The 17,575-nt window shown below is 35.2% G+C and overlaps 1 protein-coding gene across 2 annotated transcripts in view; it reads right to left on the bottom strand.

Annotated features, from left to right (window-relative positions):
- Nucleotides 1-17,575, bottom strand: part of MICU1 (mitochondrial calcium uptake 1) — a 234,750-nt gene that overhangs the window by 177,158 nt on the left and 40,017 nt on the right. For both annotated transcript variants that reach the window (XM_046651419.1, XM_046651428.1), the window contains exon 4: nucleotides 5,318-5,480. In XM_046651419.1, coding sequence (XP_046507375.1) covers nucleotides 5,318-5,480 — 163 coding nt within the window. The remainder of the gene's footprint in view (nucleotides 1-5,317; nucleotides 5,481-17,575) is intronic.

Below are 17,575 nucleotides of genomic sequence, written 5' to 3'. Positions count from 1 at the left end.
ATGCGTGTTTCTGTTTAAAAATACCTTATTCACTCTCTTTCTCTCTCTCTCTATATATAAATATATGATTCATTCTCTCCCATATATATACACACACACATATTTGATTCATTAACATTGAACCCATGGCCAACAGCACTAGAACTCATGTCTGAATAAAGCACATGCCTTTTCTTCTTAAGGCACATCACAGCCTTCTTGTGCTTAGGAACACTAGACAGCACTTCAATACTACCTGGGGCGGGAGTGGAGACAGTGAAATCACTAAGACAAAGCACATAAATGTGAAAAACATGACACTAAATAGACCATGGAAAGCACACGTTTAAAGTCTGAACGCTAAAATAAAAAGGCAGAGCATTACTTTGTTTGACCTCAGCTGGGAACATGTGCAACAGGTGACTCAAATTTTTCGCTGCTCCATACATATCCACAGATGACCACAAAAGCACCATGAATATTGATTATGTGGCTACAACTAAATTTTAGTGAGTACGCAAATTTACAAATACAAAATCTGCAAATAATGAAGATTGACTGTACACTCTTTTTTTCCCTTTTTAAAATTGAGATAAAATTCAAATAACACAAAATAACCATTCTAAAGTGTCCAGTTCAGTGGTACTTATTACATTCATAGTGCTGTGTCATAATCATCTCTACCTAGTGTCAAAACATTTTCATCACTCTAAAAGAAAACCTCATACCCATTAAACAATCAGTCCTCGTCTCCCCAACCCAGCCGCTATTAACCAACAACCTGCTGTCTGTCTCTATGGATTTATCTATATTTAATACTTCATATAGGTGAAATCACATGCTATGTGGGCCCTTTGTGTCTGGCTTATTTCATTTAGCATAATGTTTTCAGGTTCATTCATATCTGAGTTTAATATTCCATTGGATATAGATATATATACCATAATTTGTTTATCCATTCATCTGTTAAAGGACATTTAGGTTGTTTCCACCTTTTGGGTATTGTGAATAGTACTGCTATGAACATTCATGTACAGATACTACTTGTTTGAGTATCTGTTTTCAATTCTTTTGGGTTTATACTAGTAACGGAATTGTTGGGTCATATGGTAATTCTGTGTTTAAGTTTCTGGGAAATAGCCAAACTGTTTTTCACAGTGGTTGCACCATTTTGCATTCTTACCAACAACATATAAGAGCTTCAATTTCTCCACATCTTCACCAACACTTGTTCATTTTTAAATTATAGGCAGTCTAGAGGGTGTGAGGAGGTATACTGTGGTTTTGATTTGCATTTTCCTCATGATCAATGACATTAAGCATCTTTTCATGTACTTATTGACCACCTGTATATCTTATTTAGAGAAAATTTTATTCAAGTCCTTTATCCATTTGCTAATTGGGTTGTTTATCTTTTTGTTGAGTTATAAGAGTTCTTTTTCACTTTTCGTAGTTTCTGTGTTTCTAGTAATTTGTCCATTTCATGTAGGTAATCCAATTTGTTAGCATACAATTGTTCATAGTATTCTCTTATAATTCTTTTTATTTCTGTAAAATAGGTAGGACTGTCTTCATTTTCATTTCTGATTTTAGTTATTTGTATTTGCTTCTCCAGTTACTTGGTTTCTTTAGTTCTTTGCTTCTCTCTTTTTTTCTTAGTCAGTCTAGCTAAAGGTTTGTCAATTTTATCAATTTTTTCAAAGAACCAACTTTGTTTCATTGATTCTCCCTACTGTTTTTCTATTCTTCATTTCGTTTTCTCTCTGTTCTAATTTTTATTTCCTTATTTCAGTTATCTTTGGGTCTAGTTTGCTCTTCTTTTTTTTAGTTCCATAAGGTGTAATGTTAGGAAATTAATTTGAAATCTTTCTTCTTTTTCAATGGAGGTGTTTTACAGGTGTAAGTTTCCCTCTGAGCACTGCTTTTGCCAGATTACATAAGTTTTTGTAAGTTCTGTTTTGCTTTTCATTCATTTCAAAGCATCTTCTAATTTCTCTTGTGATTTCTTCCTTGATCCATTAGTTGTTTAAGAGTGTGTTGTTTAATTTCCACATATTTATGAATTTTCCAGTTTTCCTTCTGTCACTGACAGACAGTTTAATTCTACTGTTATCAGAAAAGAGACAGTGTATGATTTTAATCTCTTAAAATTTATTAACATTTGTTTTGCAGCCTAATATATGATGTATCTGCTCTATTCTGAGGAATGTCTGATGTGCACTTGCAAAGAATGCATATTCTGCTGCTCTTGAGTGGAGTGTTTCGTGAATGTCTGTTATGGTCTAGTTGATTTATAGTGTTAAGTCCTCTATTTTGTTACTGACATTCTGTCTACATGTTCTATTATTGAAACAAGGGTACTGAAGTCTCCAACTATTATTGTAGAACTATTTCTTCCTCCAATTCTGTCAATGTCTCCTTCATATATCTTGTGGTCTGTCATTTGGTTGTACATATTTATAATTATTATATCTTTTTGATAAACTGACCCTTTTATCAATAAACAATGTCCTTCTTTGTCTCTTATAACAATGTTTTACTTAGTCTATTTTGTCTGATATTAGTATAGTCACTTCAGCTCTCTTTTGATTATTATTTGTACCCTTTCACTTTCAACCTATTTATGTCTCTGGATCTAAAGTCAGTCTTTCGGAAACAGCACATAGTTAGGGCATATTTTTTCTCCTGTTAATCTTTATCTTTTAACTAGTGAGCTTAATTCATTTACATTTAAAGTGATTACTGACTAGAAAGGACTTGCTTCTGTCATCTTGTTTTCTATATGTCTTATACCTTTTTGTCCCTTGATTCCTCCAATCTTGCCCTCTTTTGTGTTTGACTGATTTTTCCTAGTGTACCATTTATAATCCTTCCTCATTTCCTTTTCTGTATATTTTTCAGTTATTTTCTTACTGGTTAACCTGGGAATTACAATTAATGCCTTAAATTGATAATAATCTAGTATGAATAAACATTAACATATTTATAATTGTTTACGAATTTGTCTTTTAAATCACATAGGAAACAAAAAGGAGTTACAAACCAAAAATAAAACAATAGTGGCTTTTATATTTCCCTATGCAGTTACCTTTGCTGGTCTTTATTATTTTTTTTATTTCTTTGTATGGCTTTGAGTTACTATCTAGTACCCTTTCATTTCAGCCTAAAAGACTCTAATTTAGCATTTCTGGTAGCGAAGGTCTACCAGCAAGAAACTTCCTCAGCTTCTGATTACCTGGAATGTCTGAATTCCTCCTTCTGGGACTCCATTATGCACATGTTGGGACATCGGACGGTGTCCCACAAGTATCTTAGGCTCTGCTAATTTTTATTCATTCTTTTTACCTTCTGCTCCTCAGTCAGGACAATATCAATTGACCTATCTTTAAGTTCTATGATAGTTTTATCTGCCTGCTCAAATCCTCAGTTGAACTTTTGCAGAGAATTTTTTATTTCAGCTATTGTATTTTTCAGCTCAAGAATTTCTACTTAGTTCCTTTTTATCATTTCTATTTCTTCATGGATATTCTCTACTTATTAATACATTGTTCTCCTTGTTTCCTACAGTTCTTGGTCTATGGTTTCCTTTGGCTCTTTGAGCATATTTAAGATAGCCGATTTAAAATCTCTATCTAGGAAGTGCAATGCCTGGGCTTCCTCAGGGATGGTTTCTGTGAATTTCTTTTTTTCTGTTAATGGGTCATACATTCCTGATTATTGGTATGCCATGCAATTTTTTATTGAAAATTGGACAGTTTGAATATTACAATGTGGTAATTCTGGAAATCAGATTCTCTCTCTTTCCCAGAATTGGGTGTTGTAACTTGTTGAGGACCACAGTCATCACTTTGTTTGGTGATTTTTCCAAGCTATTTCTGCAAAGATTGTATTCCTTGTCATACGTCATCACTGAAGTTTCTATTCTATTATCTAAGCAGTCAGCAAGTGACCTGACAGAGATTTCTTTAAATGTTGGAGGTAAAAAGAATGGATAAGACAAAACAAAAACACCCCACTCTCCTAGTATTTGCAGATTGGTTCTGAGCTGGGGCCCTCCTTCGATGTTTAGCTTGACCTCCTACAACTTCACCTTAACTTTCATCTTCTTGCACGGAGCACAAAGATCAGCAAGAGGTATGAGCCCACTCAAGTCTTTTCCAAGCATATGTCCGGCCCTGAGCATGCATGTTGCACTCCAGATTCCACAGTATATGCAGTAGCCTTTCAAAGCTCTTATTCCCTGAAAAGTCTTCCTCCTCAGCCTCCTCCTTCCTAGGCTTTTCAGCCTGTCTGCTACTTGTCCCATCTGCCCTCCCTTGGCCCATTGGCTATGGGTATTACATGTCTTTAAATGTTTTTAGTAGACGACACCTGGGAAGCCACTCTAGCTTGAGGTGGGCAAAACAAAGGCAAGTCTTTGTGCTGTTCCCTTTGGGAGCACAACCACAATTTTGGAGAAAAAAGTCTATATTGCCCCCCACTGAACTCCCCATCTCCAGTAAGCCACACTAGGAATGTAGGCTGCCGTCCCCATGGTAGGTAGGTAAGCAAAAGGCCACAACACTTTCTTACCAAAATTTAGCAGCCTCTTTCTTCATTAAATACTCCCCTGTTTGTAAGCTTTTGATTAGGTTCCAAAGTTCTGAAAAAGTTTATTCTGTCCATTTTTGGTAGCTTAATGCTTGTTTAGTGGAAGAACTGATTCTTGGAGTTCCCTACTCCATCTTTTTTCCCATGATATCTCCCATATACATTTGTAAATTATTACATTTAACTTAAAGGTACTAAGCCATTTATTTTCTTTCCTCACATCTCGTTTGTTCAGGATGTTTCCTCTACATGAGTCATCCTTTCTGCTATTGTCTGTTTGTCTAACTTTTATTCAAACTTAGATGTATTCTCTAGGAACCATTCTCCAAACTTACAGACTGAGCTAAGTGTCCCTTCTATATACTGCCACAATGTCTTCTGTCCTTTAACAAATCATCACATTCCTGAAATTATCCATTACTGTCTCTTTCTCTCTCACTAAAGAGTAACCTGATAGAAGTCACGTGTAATGCATTGTCTTCAGGAAAATTCTCATTCAGTCAATGAATCTCAGCCAGAGGGGTACAATCTCCTCAACCCTTTACCGTGGTTGAGGATTGCCACATTAAGACTGTATCCTCCTCCATATTACTCCTAAAGCTGAGCATGATAATGCCTGACATTCAGTAGCTAGACCGTGAATTACAATTATTGCATGGACATATAAAGTTTAGACAATACATAGAAAGAAACAAAGTAGTATAACAAAATAAATATTACAATCTTATTTTTCACTTTAGCAACTTACGTTCTGGCTGTTTTTCATTGGGTGTTATAGATCGAACAAAATCTTGTGGAGTCATAAATACTTCAGATTCACCAGGCTCATTAATTACTTTCAAGGTGGCAAAATATCGGAAGATTTTGTCTGGTGTGGAATATGCGCGAATCCTATTCTCATATTCCATCACCTAAAATTAGAAATTCAGAAAGTGTTACTATATTAAGCAATTCTCATTTTATATATTTTCTATCTTATGTTTTGGAAAATTTTATCATTTTTTTTGCATACTGGATTTTTTATATTAGAAATAAACTTGAATTTCAAAGTTTTTGAACCTCTTTTTTCCAACATACCATTCATATTCCAGTTGAGGCAATACTCATGGAACTTTTGTTTACAATTTTTTCTGAAGAATTTTCTAATTTCTTAAATCACTGAAAGCCAGCAAAACTGAAAGATGTCACACAAGAAATCAAAAAGTCTCAGTAACAGAGTATAATCCCATATATATGGCAGCCTAGAGGTTCTTAAATACCAAGTTTTTAGTAAGGGATTGATTTTACAGTTTTTACTTCTATGTAATTTTCTGAATCCTAAAACAAAACAGACTTAGGACTTCACAAGTTTGAATAGCTAATAGTCTTTCAAACACAAAATACATTAAATGATAGCATAAAAAAATACATATCATGGAAACAATTATTAACAGGTCTGAAGAAACAAGACTTTCACTTTTGACTATAAAATTGAGCAAAGTGCCTGAAACTCTTTATATAGCATAATTAGAAAAGAGCAGAGTTGGGAAGAACACAAGCAAATATTTGAATAGGAAGAAAATCAAATATGCATACATTTAACTAAAAGAATGTAACGTTAATATGAAAGCCCTCCTTCTGTGCATGCAACATACAAAATACCGTATCTACTGCATAATATTCTTTTACAAATTCAGGTATGAGAGAAATCTTTTTCGCCAAAACACCAACTATACAGTACTTCTTGTACAAAATAGTACAAAGATTTCTTTTATATCTGAATTTCTAAGCTGAGATAGCCAATAATAAATAGTATCTTATAAATAACTAGTTAGAAAATGTGTCAGAGCAATATGATATAAAAACCCATCAGTTCAATGTCTATAAAGCAATTCACTAATATTAAGAAAAACATTAGAGACAGCCCTGATGGCCTAGCAGTTAAAGTTCAGTGCGACTGGCTTTGGTAGCATGGGTTCAGTTCCCAGGTGCAGAACCACACCATTTGCCTGTCAGTAGCCATGCTATGGCGGCAGCTCACATAGAACTAGAAGGACTTAGAACCAGAACGTACAACTATGTGCTGGGGCTTTGGGGAGGTAAAAAAAAAAAAAGAAAAACATTAGTAATGTTTTTAATTTGCTATGTTAACACAGCTATCACTATAACTGTCAGTCCTGGTTAGATGGTCATTTTGAGGTCACTGACAACAGCTGTTTAACAATGGTCTTAATTCCACTATCAGATGTGCTTTCAGCAACTAAGAAAGGACCACTAACTTGTAACTATACATGACAGGAATCTTTCCAATGCTAATTTGCATTAAGATTGGAATACTGATTTCAGAGGAGATTTTATCAAAAGATGTGGCATGTGGCAAACACACTAAGAAGCTTTTCAACCCCTTAGCAGCCTTGAGACTCAGTTACAAGTCTTAAATAAAAGGCATTTTATATTAAACTATAACTATCTGTTGGGTAATACTAGCCACAGAAGAAATGACTTTCTTTAGGTCATCTGTATTCTTGTTCTTCTCAACAACAACAACAAAAAATAATCAGTTAGCAAAATTTAGGGTATAAGCTATAGCTCCTGCCAAAGATGGCTTTGTGAACTACAAAGTTACCTCAATGAAATACAAGATAAAGTAGAAAGATAACAACTTAAAGGCCAATGATTTTCAGACTGAAAATCAGATGCCTTCTTTGTTACGAAAGTCACTAAATTATGCTGCTGAATATTATTAATAGTTTTAGTTTGAAACAATAAGTCAAGGAAAGGAACATACTTTTTGTATTCTTGCATTGGTAGAGTTTATTCTGGACATAAAATACAGTATATATTTTGCTTTTTTTCACTTAGCAATGTATCTTGGAGATCACTGCATATCAATTGATATGAAGATGCCTCCTTTTAAGTGGTCCTGTTAAAAGCAACATTAACAAACTATTATATAAAGGGCTCAGAATATAGCATCCAAGATAATGAAGGCTGGAAGCTAAGATATATGGCAAATCATTGAAGGATTTTGGAATGTTTAGCCTGGAGAAAAGATTTACTAAGGGAATTACGGCAGTTACATTCACTTATTTAATTAAAACATTTTTGAGTATCATGATGTTAAGACAGTTGTCTTCAATAAAACTGCCAGATTTAATTGGATCAAAATTTAGCATTATATTTCCTATATGCACTGCACCAGAGAGTAGCCAAAGTAGTTGTAACCAAATAGTAGATGAGGGAAAGTGTCTCTTTACAAAGTGTTCCAATTAATAAATGTAAAAGACATGATAAAATTAGAATATCACCATTTTGCAAACCCAATGAAATTAACAGATCTAGTCATTAAACATCAATATCTGCTAATAACACAAAAAGAAAAGCAACTAGACATTAGGTGCCTCCTGATAAAAGAGCACAATACCACCACAATAACACAACACAATCTTGCCACCAAGGATCAAATCTGAATCTGATCAAGCCTCAGAATCCAGTTGTCAATATTCAGGTAATACAGAGAACAGAGGAATGTGTTGAATTTCACTGAGAATAAGCATCAGTAAAATCTAGCCAATAGGAAGTCCTATAGATAAAATGGCCTGGGTTCTGCTACCTGTAGATCAAAAGACTTAAAAGACATATCATCAAAACAAAATAGGCAAGATTAAACTATATGTCTAGGGATGCAAATTTGGGTGATAAAACTATAAAGAAAGAAAGAAAATGATTACAATGAAAATCCATTTAGTGGATTCCCATATCTGTGTATTATTTTACAGTAAAAAAATTATTTTTAAAAATTTGGACGTTCTATGTGATGCTGAATAGCAGAACTAGACTCACTGATAAAAGTTACAGACAAGATTTCGGCCAAATAAAGAAGAGCTTCTAACGGTAACAGTATTCCAAAACGAGACAGAGAGTTCCCCAGCATAGGAGGTATGTAAGTGAAAGATGAATAAGCAAAGTAAGATCATGATTATGATTACAGAAATAGGGATGTGAGGATCATAAAACAACTAAACTGAAACCCTGTATTTAACAAACTCTGTCATCCTGTAGTTTACTGTTATTTAACTTTACCTCACAAAACAAACAAACAAAAACCAGCTGAACCAATAAAAAATAAGCCCCTGCTTCAGAGTTGAGTTTTAGGAAGGAAAAGTAAAATTTGGTAACCTCAAGAAAATGCTTTAGGAAGAACAAAGTAAATATTTTCTGACTGTGATTTGACAACTTTAAGAGACATGACCAATGATGAATGATACTTCTCTTCTCTTTTTAATGGCAGACACAAGGAAAAAGAATATAAAAAGGCCCTTAGTACCAAGTTGTTACTAGGGCTTGTGATGAATATCTCACTTAATCAGATGGTACTTTAAGACTCTACTTCTTGGCTTCTGCATTGAATGAGCTGCTGATTTGTGGGTCTAGAAGCAGCTAATACATGGTCCAAGAGGAGTGACTAATAGTGCTCCTATTGCCAAGGGAGTATCTATCTTTTAACCGTTGGTGGGAGATTAGATAAGATGAGGAGCTGGTGCCTCTACTTGCTTTTTAGTTCATTGTACCCAATGCACAAGCCTCTGATTCAAAAGCCTATACGTTGTGTTGTTTGATACAATTGGTCTACAAAAGTGAGTTGGAGGATGGGGGAAAAATGAGCTCTTTCTATTGTTATAAGGGACAGATCTTCCATTGGTCCTCACACCAGTCTTACGGTTTAATTTTGGTATAATGCCTAAGAAAAATCAAGGAGATTTGAGTCCAAGAGAATGCAAGTGATGGTGAATCCCTGTAGGCCCTGATGTCAGAAATAATCCATAGGCTTAGAATGCAGACTGCGGCCAGACTTTGGAAAAGGTAGCTGACAGAAAGACTTCGTAAATAAATTATGTGACTGGCACACTTTCTCTCAAGAGGTGATTTATAACACCCAATCTGTACCCCATCAGTTGTCCTCCATGTTAGGGACTCCCTCTCTTTTTTCTCTAGTGAATTTTTGGCCATTCATAATAACAATCATCTATCATAGGATGATTTCTTAAAGTTCTATGCAATTCCAAGTTCTATGACACTAGTCTCATTGGATAAAAGGCGAATTAATTTTTGGCAGCAAAATTAATAATACATAATAAGAGTTCCTAAACTGATAATCTTAAATGTTACTCAAGATAAGTCCCAATATAACTAAAAAAACTAGTTTTTTCATTTATCGTGTCTTATTGAGAGTAAAAGAGTTTATGAAAATTTCTTCCCCTGTATATTTTGCTCATGTTGAAAAATCTCTGTGGCCTAATCACCTTGACATTTGACTACTCTATTAAAACAAGCATATTAATTAGGATAGGTTAAAATGCCACTACAAATAGACTACAAATGCAATTGCTCTTATAAAATAAAAGTATTTCCCACTTAAGTAGAGCCCAGGGTGCATGTTCTAGGTTGTCAGGAAGCCAGAGGTCCTTCAAGAACTCAACTGAGAGGGAAGTCTTGGGTCCCTATGGTGATAGCGGTAGGTTGAGGCTGTGGGCCCAGCCCTGCAGTGGAGGGGCCATCCATGAGGTGGCAGGGTGGATGGGCTGGGTGGTGGACGCTTCCTGGCTCTGCACCTTCCACCAGTCAATCAAAACCCCCACCACACCCCCAATCTGTGCCTAGTGACCCTACCCTGGGGCTGTGAAATCCGGTCAGTCTTGCACCATCTGCCCAGCTTATTTCACTGCATCCAAGACTGCCACTCCTATCATGGGCTCTGACCTGCCTCCACTCTGGGTCTGTTTGGATGGGTCCTCTCCTGTCCCCCATCTTTCATCAACTTCTTCTGCTAGCCTGGGAGTACACACGAAGGGAAGTTGGAGGTGGGCTGTGGCCTCTTTCTGGAGCCTCTTGGAAAGCCCAGAAAACCCCATGCAAGGGTTCAGACCAACCTAGGAAGAATAGGCCCCAGTTCACCCCCAGTATATGCTCAAGGTGGGAGACAGGCCTCTCTCTATTCCACAGCTCACAGCCCTGGGAACTATATCTCCTGAAAAGAAAACAGAACAGAACTAAAAAAAATTTAAAAAGCTGAAAGTAGCCAATATGTGGCTTCCAAGATCAATTCTAGTCATGACCATTCCAGCCCTCAGGAAAGGAGAAAATAACATTGAAAAACACTGTGGGAAACTTTACGAGCCAGGTCTAGAAGTGGCTCACATCACTTCCATTCACTGGACAACCAGCAAACTAGTAATCTCCATTAAAACAGATAAAATGAGAAATCAGGGCTCAGGATCACCTGATCAGGACCTAAAACGGCATGATGTTAACGGACCCAGGGTTAGTTAACACTGTGAGCAAAATTTTGTAACCAAAACATGTTACATTAGAAGAAGCAGATGAAAGAGCAAGGGTGTTGGGGTTAGATTTACATTTGATTCCTTCCTCTATAAGTAATCAGCTATATTACTTTAGGCAAGTTACTCAATTATTTCAAGCATTACGTATATACAATACAAGCATGTGTGTGTATATGTGTATATATACGTATGTATACAGACACATACATATATACACAAACATAAACACATATATATATGTATGCATATGTAGGTACATAACTATATATTATGCCTGGCAGACAAAAAATGTTCAATAAATGTTACTTTTGCTTCTCTTTTTTATCCATTCTGTTATTTGTGTAATAAGTTAATTTACTTGGGTTTTCTAGTCACCTGACTAATTTCCTTAGAATTTTGTCTGGTGCATATCACATATTTTACATATGTTATTAGTCGTGTTTTCCTATCAATCAATTTCAAAGAATTTACAACTGTACTGAACCAAATAATTTGGCTTCTTAATAGGCGGATGCCGTTCTAGTCCAAGATACTGCAACATAGGAGGTTCCTAAACTCCCCTCCTCCCATGGATGCACCAAATGTACAGCTACACACAAGCAATTCCTTCTGAAAGAAAGCCATAAACAAGCTTAACAATGCCTACATGTTGGATAAATGGGTCAATACCCACATCAAAACAGGTAGGAAAGGCTGAGACACACTCTCATCATAAACCCCACCTCTGGCACAGCACCATACAATTGGGAGAAAACTTTCAACTTTCAGCTTCTCTGTGAGAAGCGAAGAGTTTGGACACCACATCTAGCACCCCAACTTTTAAGACGCCCACCTGAGGGATGGGTCCTTAAAACAACTAGCTCTAAAAGCCAATGGGACTTCCATGCATGAGACTAACAAGACCATAGGAAACAAAGAAACAGTTCTTAATGGGCTCTAGAGGATTTGCAGTGGCTATCCCACCCTGAGATCAGTGTAGAGGGAGAAAACAAAAAATATCCACCTCCTGGTCATCCCCAGAAAAGGGTTTATTGGCATACATTAAAAGCTGCTGCCTGAATGTCAGGCTTTCTATTTAGCACATATCTAAAGGCTGACTGACATCCTCCACAGAGACTGGGGAAGACAAAGGATGGCTCCTCCAACCTCTCTATCTAGACCACTTCAAATCACCAAAATCTCCCTAGAAGGAGCTTGTACACACATCCACACCCTACCTTTAGAGATTTCTACCCAAGGTACAAGCCCCTGGATCACCTGGCTCTGAAAATCAACAGGGCTTGCATTCATGATTATCATAGGATTGTAACAAACAAAGAAGCAGTTTATAATGGGTGTAAGAGCACAACCCCATGACTATACACAGGGAAAGGAGGCAAAAATGCCCAACTCCCAGTTTCTCCCCGGAAGGGGCCTTAACTACATACTTTCCCCGCTGCTATCCAAGAAGCCAGCTTCCATGCAACATGCATGTAGGTGCTGACTGTGATCTTGGCACATGAGCTCAACTATTACGAGGCATCAAGAACAAAGAAGTTACTTTCATAATTACAAAGGTTTTAGAAACAATCAAGAGTTTGGGCCAGGCTGATTGATGAAGTTCATCTCTTACACAAGACCATTCTGTCAAGACTAGGAAGGGTGGCTGTTTTATCTAATGCACAGAAAGCAACATAGAGAGTCAAGAAAAAAGAGGAAACAAAGGAATATGTTCTCAAAAAATAACAAGTTAAAACTTGTTAGACCTTGATAAAGTAGACTATAATAAATAATAAATAGACCTTAATAAAATAATATTAAAATAAAAAATAGACCTTAAAGTAATTAATAAATATTAAATATGAAATACATTAATAATTAATAATTTTAATAAACAATAAATATTACCTTCTTATTTTACTAAATAATCTAATAAATATTAAATATAATAATAAATATTAAAATAAAAACTAGACCTTAATAAAATGCAGATTAAGTTATTTATCTGATTTAGAGTTCAAAATAACACTTATACAGACACCTACCAAGGTCAGGAGAAAAATGCATGAACAAAGTGAGAATTAAAACACAAGAGTCAGAAAATATAAAAATATACCAAACAGAAATCATAGAGCTGAAGAATACAACGATTAAACTGAAGAATTCAACAGAAGGGTTCAACAGCAGACTAGATCACATGGAAGAAAGTACTGGTGAATTCAAAGACAGGCAGTGGAATTCATTTAATCAGATGAGCAAAAAGAAAAGAGAATAAAGAAGAGTGAAGATAGCTTAAAGGAGTTATGGGACACAAGTGGATCAAAATACACATTGTAGGAGTTCCAGAAGCAGAGAGAATGAGAGAAAGGGGCAGAAAGCTTATTCAAAGAAATAATGGCTGAAAATATCCCTACTCTGGGGAAAGAAATAGACATCAAGATCCAAGAAGCCCAGAGAGTTATAAACAAGATGAATCCAAAGAAATGCACACTGAGACACACACTAATTAAACTGTCAAAAGTTAAAGGACAGAATCATAAAAGAGAAAAGCAACTTGTTAGATTCAAGGGAACCCCAATAAGACTATCAACAGATTTTTCAGCAAAAACTTTGCAGCCATAATGGAAGAACATGATATATACAGAGTGCTAAAGAAAAAAGAATTGACAACCATGAAAACTGTACCAGCAAAATTATCCTTCAGCATTGAAGGAGAGTTTTCCAGACAAGAAAAAGCTGAAAGAGTTCAACATTAGACCAATCTTACAAGAAATCTCAAAGGTAATTCATTAAACTGAAACACAAAGATGTTCATGAGTAACAGGAAAACATATCAATATATAAAACTCAACAGTAAAGGTAAACATATAGTTACATTCGGAATACTCTAATCTTATAACGGTGGTGGGTAAATCGCTTCTAACTCTAGTATGAAGGTTAAAAGAAAAAAGTATCAAAAACGACTATAACTACAATAATTTGTAAATGGATATACAACATAAAAAGATGTAAATTGTGCTATCAAAAACATAAACTGTGGAAGGAGTGTATAAACGTAGGGCTTTTGTATATGTTAGAAGTTAAATCATTATCAGCTTAAAATACACTGTCATAAATACAAAATGTTTTATTTTTGCTCCATAGACTATTCTTGGCTCCCTTATCAAATACTGATTGATTGCGTATGCGGGGATTTATTTCTGGGATCTCTAATCTGTTCCATTGGTATATGTGCCTATTTTTTCCCTAATATCATACTGTTTTGATTAATACAGCTTTGTAGTAGAGTTTGAAATCAGGAAGTAGGATGCCTCCAGCTTTGCTCTTCTTTCTCAGGATTGCTTTGGCTAGTCAGGGTCTTTTGCAGTTCCATACACATTTTAGGATTTAAAAAAAATTTCTGTGAAAAATACAATTGGGATTTTGATACTTATTGTATTGAATCTATACATGGCTATGGGTAGGATGGACATTTTAACAATATTAATTCTTCTGATCCATGAACACAAGATATCATTCCATTTGTTTGTGTCTTCTTCAATTTCTTTCACCAAAGTGTTGTAGTTTTCATTGTAGTGATTTTTCATCACTTCCCTGGTTAAACTGATTCCTAGTATTTTATTGTTTTTGAAGCTATTGTGAATGGGATAGTTATCTTTATTTCTTTTTCATATAAGACAATGTTAGTGTGTAGAAACAACAAATTTCTGTATCTTGATTTTATATCCTGCAATTTTACTGCATTCATTGACTAGCTGCAACAGTTTTTTTATTGCGTCTTTAGGATTTTCTGTATACAGTATCATATCATCTGCAAATAACAATTTTACTTCTTCCTTTCCTATTTAGAAAGGGTATATATCCAAAGGAAACAAAAACAGGATGTCAAGATGTCTGTACTCCAGGTTTGTTGCAGCATTCTTCACAATAAGCAATATATGGAAATGACCTAACTATCTGTCAATGGACAAATGGATAAAGAAGATGTGACTCTCACATACACACACACATACACACACACACACAAATGGATAAAGAAGATGTGACTCTCTCTCTCTCTCTTACACACACACACACACACACAATGGCATATTATTCAGCCATGAGAAAGTAGAACATCCTGCAGTTTGGGACTACATGGATGGACCTTGGGGACATTATGCTAAGTGAAATAAGTCAGACAAAGAAAGACAAATACTGTAGGATTATCACTTATATGTAGAATCTAAAAAACAAGAACTCATGAAAACAGTGAGTAGTGTGCTGGTAACCAGGGACTGAGGAGTAGGGAAACTGGGGAGATGTTGTTTAAGGGTACAAATTTGCAACTAGTAGATATATAAGTTCTGGAGATCTAATGCCCAGTATAGTGATTACAGTCAACAATACTGTATTACAAACTTTGAAGCTGCTAAGAGACTACATCTGAATTGTTTTCATTTAAAAAGAAACAATATGGGGCCAGCCCAGTGGTGCAGTGGTTAAGTTTGTACATTCTGCTTCGGTAGACCAGGGTTCGCCAGTTGAGGTCCCAGGTGCAGACCTACGTACTGCTTGTCAAGGCACCCTGTGGCAGGTTTCCCACATATAAAGCAGAGGAAGATGGGCATGGATGTTAGCTCAGGGCCAGTCTTCCTCAGCAAAAAACAGGAGGATTGGCAGCAGATGTTAGCTCAGGGCTAATCTTCCTCAAAAAAAAGAAAGAATAATTATGTGACACAATAGAAGTGTAAGCTAATGCTATGGTGGTAATCATACTGCAATATATAAATGCATCAAATCAATTCATTGTACATTTTAAACTTACACAGTTATATGTCAATTATATCTCAATTTTAAAAAGACATGTATAGTAAAAATGGTAATAAGAATTAAAAGGTTGTGAGTTGTATGATATTTTTAAATTTTAATCATTGATTTTAAAAAAGAAACAAGAGACATATAAATAAAATCATTAATGAGAGGAGACATTACACCTGATACCATACACTTGAAAGGATCAAAAGGGACTACTATGAAGAATTATATGGGACAAGCAGAACAACCTAGAAGACATGGATAAATTTTTAGAAACATACAACCTACCAAGACTGAATCATGAAGAAACAGAAAATCTGAACAGACTAATTACTAGTAAGGAGATTGAATCACTAATGAAAAACTTCCCAACAAACAAAACTCCAGGACAAGATGGCTTCACTAGTGAATTCCACCAAACACGTAAAGAAGAATTAGTACAAATCCTGCTCAAACTCTTCCAAAACTAAAACAGAATAAAACACTTCCAAACTCATTTTACAAGGCCACATTACTCTGATAGCAAAATCATACAAGGACACTACAAGAAAAGAAAATTATGGGCTACTATTCCTAATGAACATACATGTCCAATCCTCAAAGAAAATATTAACAAAGTGAATTCAACAGTACATTAATAAGATCATACACCATGATCTAGTGGGATTCCAGGCATGCAAGGATGGTTCAACATCCATAGATCAAGCAATGTCATAAATCACATTAAGTAAATGAAGGATAAAAATCACATGATCATCTCAATAGATGCAGAAAAAGCTTTGATAAAAATCAACATCCTTTCATGACAAAAACTCAACAAACTGGGTATAGAGGGAATGCACCTTAACATAATAAAGGCCTTTTATGAGAAGATCACAGCTAACATTATACTCAATAGGGAAAAGCTGAAAGCTTTTCCTCTAAAATCAAGAACAAGACAAGGATGTCCTCTGTTGCCACTTTTATTCAACATGGTACTGGACATCCTAGCAAGAGTAATTTGGTAAGAAAAAAAATAAACGGCATCAAAATCAGAAAGGAAGAAGTAAAGCTGGCATTATTTGCAGATGACATGATATTATATATAGAAAAACCATAAAGACTCCACCAAAAACTACTAAACTAATAAATGAATTCAGTAAAGGTGCAGGATACAAAATCAATATGCAGATAGGAGTTGTGTTTCTGTACAGTAACAACAAAATATCAGGAAAAGAAATTATAGAAATCCCATTTACAATAGCATCAAAAAGAATAAAACATTCAAGAATAAATTTAACCAAGGAGATGAAACATCTGTACTTAAAAATAATAACATATTGATTTAAAAAAAGTTGAAGACAACAAAAATAAATGGAAAAATATTCCTTGCTCATGGATTGGAGGAATTAATATTTTTAAAATGTTCATAGTACCCAAAGTGATCTACAGATTCAATCCAATCCCTACCAAAGTTCCAATGGTATTTTTCATAGAAATAGAAAAAGCAATCCTCTAAGTATGTATGGAACCATAAAAGACCCCAAATAGCCAAAGTAATCTTAAGAAAGAAGAAAGCTGGAGGTATCACACTTTCTGATTATAAACTATATTATAAAGTTATAGTAGTCACAACAGTACGGTACTGGCATTAAAACAGAGGCATAGATCAATGAAACAGAGTAGAGATGTCAGAAAGAAACCCATGCATTGATAGTCAGCCAATTTATGACAAAGGAGCCAAGAATATGCAATGGGAAAAGGATAATCTCTTTAAAAGATGGTGCTGGGATAACTGGATAACATGAGGCAAAACAATGAAACTGGACCACTATGTTATACTTTACACAAAAATCAACTCCAAATGCATTAAAGACTTGAATATATCCCCTGAAACTATAAAAGTCCTGGAAGAAAAAATAAGCAGTAAG

Source organism: Equus quagga, chromosome 2 (assembly GCF_021613505.1).
Source record: "Equus quagga isolate Etosha38 chromosome 2, UCLA_HA_Equagga_1.0, whole genome shotgun sequence".
Taxonomy (NCBI): domain Eukaryota; kingdom Metazoa; phylum Chordata; class Mammalia; order Perissodactyla; family Equidae; genus Equus; species Equus quagga.
This window is presented reverse-complemented; position numbering and strand designations above follow the sequence as displayed.